An 8,429-nucleotide genomic window follows, 5' to 3' on the forward strand; every position below is an offset into this window, starting at 1 on the left:
AAATATAATAAAACTAAATACTTTTTGGCAATATGAAGGATGCAATACTACTCTATAGGTACTCAAGATTAACATGAGATTGACTGAAACTGAGTGTTTCACCCCCCCTTTAACTAAGACGAGTTGATACATACCTCTCTCGTCTCAGTGCGTGCACTCAATCGGTCTGGCGCGCGACGACACTTTGATAGCACTTAGCTTAGCCCAGTTCATTCATTAGGGACCAAACAGAGATGAAGCTAGAAGCGACCAAACACCTCCACGGTTTCCCTATTTAAATACAGTTACACGCTTTTCTTAGCAGGTAAAAAGGATAACTATAATGTATGGCGGAATAGCACTTGGGAGCACTTCAACTCGGCGCAGTAAAAAGTCACTCATGAAAAATCCTCTCCCCCTCTCCCTCTCACTTCTGTCATTAAAACCAACGTGCTTTTTTACTGCACCGAGTCGAAGTGCTCCCAAGTGCTATTCCGCCATACGTTATAGTTATCCTTTTTACCCGCTTAGAAAAGCGCCACGTTTTATTTTGTCACCATACTTGGTCGTGTAACTACTCGTGTAACTGTATTTAAAGGCCTGAAAGACCCTTTCAGGGTGAGAGTGAAATAGCCTTGAGGTAGAGATTATGCACAGAGGCTCAAAGTTTTTGCCTTCGCTCTAGAGCCCGGCGCTTTCGGTATGTCGCTCGGGGCGGGCCCAGGGGTCACCGTGCCAAATTCGGGGCCCCTGGGACCTTTCTATAAAAAATCCCACTCGCCCATTAAATGAATGCGTTTGCTGCAGTGGTTTCACGGACACCGCTTCGAAAGGGCCGATCGACTAGGGGGCGCCATTTTCCGTCTCATCACGGCCCCCTGGAGTGGGCTGAAAAGTTCAGGGGTCAAAAGGCCGAAAAAGGGTGAAAAACACGCGGTTTGCATTTTACACTGAATAAGGTCACGGAAGGTCACAGCAAAAATGTTGCCATTTTACATTTAAAACTATTATTTCTCAGTCTAAACCTAAAGTAATATTGACAAACTACACTCACCTAAAGGATTATTAGGAACACCATACTAATACTGTGTTTGACCCCCTTTCGCCTTCAGAACTGCCTTAATTCTACGTGGCATTGATTCAACAAGGTGCTGAAAGCATTCTTTAGAAATGTTGGCCCATATTGATAGGATAGCATCTTGCAGTTGATGGAGATTTGTGGGATGCACATCCAGGGCACGAAGCTCCCGTTCCACCACATCCCAAAGATGCTCTATTGGGTTGAGATCTGGTGACTGTGGGGGCCATTTTAGTACAGTGAACTCATTGTCATGTTCAAGAAACCAATTTGAAATGATTCGAGCTTTGTGACATGGTGCATTATCCTGCTGGAAGTAACCATCAGAGGATGGGTACATGGTGGTCATAAAGGGATGGACATGGTCAGAAACAATGCTCAGGTAGGCCGTGGCATTTAAACGATGCCCAATTGGCACTAAGGGGCCTAAAGTGTGCCAAGAAAACATCCCCCACACCATTACACCACCACCACCAGCCTGCACAGTGGTAACAAGGCATGATGGATCCACGTTCTCATTCTGTTTACGCCAAATTCTGTCTCTACCATCTGAATGTCTCAACAGAAATCGAGACTCATCAGACCAGGCAACATTTATCCAGTCTTCAACTGTTCAATTTTGGTGAGCTTGTGCAAATTGTAGCCTCTTTTTCCTATTTGTAGTGGAGATGAGCGGTACCCGGTGGGGTCTTCTGCTGTTGTAGCCCATCCGCCTCAAGGTTGTGCGTGTTGTGGCTTCACAAATGCTTTGCTGCATACCTCGGTTGTAACGAGTGGTTATTTCAGTCAAAGTTGCTCTTCTATCAGCTTGAATCAGTCGGCCCATTCTCCTCTGACCTCTAGCATCAACAAGGCATTTTCGCCCACAGGACTGCCGCATACTGGATGTTTTTCCCTTTTCACACCATTCTTTATAAACCCTAGAAATGGTTGTGCGTGAAAATCCCAGTAACTGAGCAGATTGTGAAATACTCAGACCGGCCCGTCTGGCACCAACAACCATGCCACGCTCAAAATTGCTTAAATCACCTTTCTTTCCCATTCTGACATTCAGTTTGGAGTTCAGGAGATTGTCTTGACCAGGACCACACCCCTAAATTCATTGAAGCAACTGCCATGTGATTGGTTGATTAGATAATTGCATTAATGAGAAATTGAACAGGTGTTCCTAATAATCCTTTAGGTTTATTATTTTGTTCAAAAAAAACAAAAAACAAAAAAAACATATATATGACCTGTGTGTGGGTACTTGCCCTTTAATGACTGATTTGGACCTTGGTTTAGATGGGTGTATTTTTGGGTGGCCAACGCCCCCTTTATCACACCTGTTGATGATCCTTATTAATGGCTTCATTGCTCATTCTCTCCAAGGACTCTGATGAAGATGTAACTTTACATTGAAACGTTAGTCATTGTTATGCACCTTAAATAAAAAAAATGTATAAGTAGACATCTGTGCTGCACCGGCGATTCCGTTTTTCTGCTTTGATTTGTCCTGCCCTGGTTGCACTGGATTGTTGTGGATTACAGAAGCGCAGATAACCTTATTTTCAATCCTATACAAATATAGTCTAATGATTATAATCAATGATTACGTTATATTTTAACGTAATCATTGAAATAGTTGGGCTAATACCGCCGCTTTTTAACTGACTATTTAAATTTGCTGGCTTTTATGTTACAATAAATGTTTTAAGTATATAAATCATAAATCTAACCTCTGCGAAATTAAACTGAAAGTCTATAGGCTGCTACAGAATAATAATAATAAAAAAACAATTTACATCAGACACAAACTCATTTATTAACAACTTACCAAACAACTAATTGGCAACTTAAAAAAAAAAAAAAGACAGATCGAAAGACTAGTAGGCCTAGCCTACAAATGACAACCGTGAATCGCAGAAACCACTAACGTTTAATCAATATTGTTTTAAATTTTAGATGCAGATTAAAATAAAGGTGGAAAAAAATAGAACAAAGCAACAAGTAGGCTACAGAGAACATACAGTACATAGACTAGGCTAAATTACAATATAACAATATACAATGCAATATAACAATAAACGTTTACCAGAAATTGGCCTATGCATTGTTAAACTAGCCTTATGGTTTATTTGTATTTTTATTTTTTACATTAGCTACTCGACTCAACTATTAGTTACTGCCGTCCTGAATTCGCCACGCCACCTTCAGCCCCTTCACCAGGCACACCACCTTAACCAGCCATGCCACCTTCACCATCCATTGCAATCAATTCAAGTTCATCTTCCCATAGTTCTTCACCCAACTACAAATCAGCAGAATGGATTATGCAAGTGATGAGGGAGTCGTCGTTGATGGTCATTTCAAGTTCAGGCACATTAAGGAAATGTTCCTCAATAGACTCCAGGTCGGTCAGAGTGAGCGAGTTATCTCCCTGGTCTGTAGTAAGAACAATAATTCCTCCGTAGGTTGAAGTGTAGGAAGATGACCGTTGGAGTAGTTTGCACACTTCACATCTGTGCGTAATTGACTTGGGAAGAACATTATTCTACAGGCTGTGGCACTTCGGACAGCGATGTCTGGCTTTAATTTGAACGCCGGAGACGACACCGCGCAAGGTCGCTGAGGAAGCACTGTCGTCAGGGTCATCGTCCTTATCAGGTACGTCCAGTGTCGGGATTTCTGTAACTTTGGTAGATGGAGTTATTGTCAAACGAATGTCTCCGTTTAGCTCTCTCGGCGACAAATTAGAAAACGAATATGATTTTGAGTTCTGAACTTGCAAAATTAGGCTGTCCCAGAGTGTAAGCTTTATTTCTCCGGTCCTGTCGCTGACCCATATTAATTTTAGTTCGCACTCCTCCTTGTTGACCAGCACGATTTTGCTAAGCGCTGCACCGGACACAACTTTGCCTTCTAGCTCGCCTACCTGCAAGTATATAAAAAAAAGCTTTAGGACTCTTTGTCAGTAGTCTACAAATTCCTTTAAGACATGATATAGCATAGGTTAATTACATTTTGTTTGGGTACCAGAGCTTTCACATCGGTACACAGCCTTGTACTGCTCGGAGGTGAGATGCGGGAGAATGTGGTTTTACTGCAGATCACATTGAATCCATTTGGATTGGATTGGAGTAGCCTGCAGGAAAAAAATTAAAATAAAAATTTGGTAATTTGTAGCCTAATACCAACCCCATTTGCGCTCAATAATGCACTGTAAAAAAAAGGACACTGGTAATTTTCATCTAACACACACACACACACACACAAAAACATCATATTAAACAGGGATTCAACAGCTAGATTTATCACAAAATAGTCAGGGAATCCAAGCTAGAACGCTAAAGCAAATATAGGCCACTCACAGTAGGCCAGATTGGGGTCTAGAGGATTTCTGGCTCCATAATAGTAATATGCATTATCATAAGGCGTTTGATAGGAGTCAGGGATGGAGGGACCCAAAGGAGGATGCACACCTGTAATTCTGACATCAGAGAACAGAAATATTTCATTAAATATGCAACAAAATAGTGCCTATAGTATTATTGAGGCATATTATAAAATACTTTCACTTTTGTTATTTCTTTTATCTTTGTTTTGTTGTTTCAGTGCAAAATCTAAGAACATAACCAAGCGGCAACATTCTAATCTGAAAAATGAAGCCTACCCGGAAGTGCGAAAAACTGCAATACATCGAAAATCCGCTAGAGGGAGGTCCCAAAAGGGAGCAAATGTCCATAGACCACCATATTAAAATGTCCGTTTTCACAGCATAAATACATGTTTTTACAGGTTGGTCCCATGGACTTTTATTGTATTTTTCGATAGGTTCCGAGGGCCTGACAACTGTGAGGGGGGTGAATTTTTTTCTAACTCGTTAGTTTAGATCGTATTTAGATATAAAATGTATGACAAATAAGGGCGTGGTTAACTTTGATTGACAGCTTGATTGACAGCTGATAACGAGCATAGGCTCGTTCCAAGGAGAATGACAACATAAGCAGCGCCATTTTTTAACACAGTTGAAATATAATACTACTGTTTTTGAATCATGAAATGTAGTTTTAAGAGTTTTTCAGGCGAGAATGTAGTTGTTTAAAGCTCAAATCTGTGGTTTATTTATAAAGATTTATGAAAATTTTATCCAGGTTGTGAGATTCAGGCGATCACCGGGCGCTCGGCGCTCATGTACCCCGCCTGGAACAGCCTTTCCTCGGCTAGTCGTTCTGACATTTGCCGCCGACTCTGGCGTCTCTGTAGTGGTTAAACATAAGATATAATTCGTCTTGTGTATATCTAACGGGCGATTTTTGGTCTCGTGAATCTATAATTTGTTCCCTGGCCAATCGTTTTGGCTGAGGGGAAGTTTCATAACTTTATAAGCTATTTAACTTTACCGTTGTATGGTTAGAGAGCGCTGACTTTGTATGTTTGACTGAATTGTTTGCTTTATTTGTATAGCTTCTTGTACCTTTTACTTATACTTTTATAATAGCTAATATTGATAAAACTGAAGTTTAACAAAAAGAGACTGGGTTGAGTTTTGTCATTTTAAATTTTAATACAACGAAGATGATCTGTAATGTTGTTTACTGCAACATCTGTTGTTTAGTACAAATGCACATATTGCCTGGACCATATTAAAATGTTTAATATTTTTATATTATATTTAAAACGAAAAGAGGCAGGTTTGTGTTTTATATTTCGTGTTGTTATAAATAGGCAAATATGCAGTGAATATAATCAATACGCGTTGCCTGAACCACATTTGTGTGGCTATAATGTTTAAGATTTCTTTAAATGAAAACGAAAAGAGTTAGTATGGTGTTTTATAACATATTTCGTTGCCTAAAATATACAGAGATAACCGGAGTAGCAGAGCGAGCTGAGTGACGCTGCGTCCTTTACCCATATATGGATTGGCCAGAAGGTGGGCGGGGTTAGGATTTCCCAAGATTTTCCAAGATGGCGCCGCCCATACCCCCCCCATAAACGGCTTCAAAACCGTTCTTCAGAAAGTCTATGGGTGACGTCACAGACGCTTTGTCCATATTTTTTACAGTCTATTAACATAACACAAGATCTAACACAAACCTTGGGCCAACTATCTCCCCCAGGGTTCTTGAGAGGCTTCTGTATTTGTCTTCAGTAACAGTGGTTGCACCATTGCCCCCAAACCCTGCTCGAGCTTCCAGACCCAGGCCTGATGTGTTAGCCAATCGGCTTAAGACAGTGCTGTGGTCCAGAGTCGGGGACTGGAAAGCAACACGAGGTCTCTCGGGAGCTTGTGGAAGTTTCTCTTCTTTGAGCCGCCTGGCAGAGTCATCCCTGAAGACCCCAAGACCCAGCGATGGTTGGTAAGGCACATCCCTTCTCCTGTCCTCGTATTCCTGGGTCATGGCACCAAATTGTTTGATTCGGTCTGCCTGTGGGAAACAAGGTGATATGACTGTAAATAGGAGCACAGCAGTTGTTGCATAGCTATGGTTGCAGTGAAAATGTGTGTCAAAGCCCAGGACACTGGGTCAATCTCAAATTCTGTCAAGTTCCGAAGTGAAAGAAGTTTTTTTTTTTTACTTGAACGCTATATTATAAGTCTTCTAAAGCCATACAATAGCTCTGTGTGAGGAATAGGACTAAATTATTCATAATCTTAACCAATTAAGATTATGTAAAACAAAAGCTGCAGAAAGCTTCTGTAAATATTTTAATTTAATAATTTATTTTTTTCTATTTCATTATGGAAGCACATTTTTAAACAATTACTTTTTATGACAATTTAAAGGATTTAAAGACTAAATTAAAAATATACTATATAATAAATATTTAGCATAAAATGGGCTTAATTTTCTTTTTTCGCAGAATATTTATGCTAAATATATTCATACTCTTTAATGTCATGAAAATGTCATTATATAAAATAGACATTAAAACATTTCTAGATGTTTCTAATATTTACATCCTAAATTTCACATATTTAAAAAAATATATATAAAGTATAAAACCATGTTTATAAAAATGTAAAACAATGACTTATCAAAGATTAAAAATCTGACGACCTTCACCTTTTTTTCTGGATCAACAGCGCCTGTTGCAGTCACTCTCAACTCAAGCTCCTTTTCCCTGTATAATTTGAGTTTAGATGGTCAAGTGAATATTTGAGCCCTGAAAGATTTTCATTCAAATACCCACAATCATCAAATCATTTCTCACTTTCTCTTGTTCTTCTCTTTTTCGGCTATTTGCTGTAGCAGCTCAAGTTTGTAACGTTGCTTCCTCCTCTTAGAGGCCTCGTCCCCTTCAGCAGCACCTATATGACCCAGTCACAGGTTACAAATTACAGACACATTTTTATATATACTGTAAATAAAGTTTGATTTGACCTTACCAATCATGAGTCCTGTAGCAAACTCTGTCATCTTCTGCTCGCTTACAGATCTGGTTTGCGCTCAAGTCGGTGCTTGTAGACTACATTAAAATCACACAAAGCAAAAAAAGCTATAAAACTCCATCCAGTGTCTTACTCTAAAAACACACCCTGATCACTGCAGGTCCGGCCAAACCATTACGTCACACACACACACACACACACACACACACACACACACACACACACACAGTGGATTAAAGAGCCTGGCTGCAGATCCATCAGATGTTTTGAGCCTCCCCATCAACACCAATCAATACAATCCCACTGATAGAATGGACAATAAATCCAGTCGATACAACTTTCCAACACAGCAAACTCAGCGTTTCCTGTCTCTGCATTGTTAGAAACCCTCAGACTTAATAGTTAAATTCTCATTGACTCAATTGTTAAATCTACAAAATGAAGGCTGAAAACCATCACAACTTTCGATTTTTTTTTTTTTTCACAGGCAGACTCAAAAGCCAGAAAATTGAAAGGAGGGTTTATATAATACAGACTCCTGCTAGAGTAATTACCACTTTAGCTACTTGATTCACTGCAGCTTTATTTTCACCGAAAGTAAGGTGAAATAAGTTACTTTCACTGAAAGTAAAGTTGGCTTTACACCCCAATTACTCTAATTGCAGATCAGTATAATTGAGTTGATGTGCTGTCAGGGTCTGTCTATTCTTCTGGTGACAGCTGTCTGCATTATCTGTGTCTAGAAGGTAAGATGTCAAATATAACATATCTAAAACTGTGTGCAACCCTTCTACTTTCTACACTGGTTTATATTTGGCTCTTCATCTGTTTAAGCTATTTTTATTCGAATGTTGCTATGGTGATGATAGATATTTTTCACAGATATAGTCAGACTGTTAATTTCATGTCTTCTACAAGAAGTTGTGAAAAACACCATCTGCAAGTGTTTTTTTTATTATTATTATTTATAGCAAAAACAACTGTAAGCTTTTTTTC

At 39.5% G+C, this 8,429-nt stretch overlaps 1 protein-coding gene across 1 annotated transcript; it reads right to left on the reverse strand.

Moving 5' to 3' along the window:
- Window positions 1–3,590: 3,590 nt before the first annotated feature.
- Window positions 3,591–7,566, reverse strand: LOC311082108 (centrosome and spindle pole-associated protein 1-like; the record flags this gene model as incomplete). The annotated part of the gene is made up of 6 exons (XM_084112852.1): window positions 7,431–7,566; window positions 7,256–7,352; window positions 7,108–7,165; window positions 6,137–6,468; window positions 4,408–4,526; window positions 3,591–3,730 (listed from the first exon to the last, which is right to left on the reverse strand). Exons 1-6 carry the CDS (start codon window positions 7,459–7,461, stop codon window positions 3,591–3,593), a joined length of 777 nt encoding a protein of 258 aa, XP_083968978.1. The 5' UTR covers window positions 7,462–7,566.
- Window positions 7,567–8,429: the final 863 nt, after the last annotated feature.

Source organism: Abramis brama, assembly GCF_963993115.1.
Source record: "Abramis brama genome assembly, chromosome: 4".
In the NCBI taxonomy this organism is placed as follows: Eukaryota; Metazoa; Chordata; class Actinopteri; order Cypriniformes; family Leuciscidae; genus Abramis; species Abramis brama.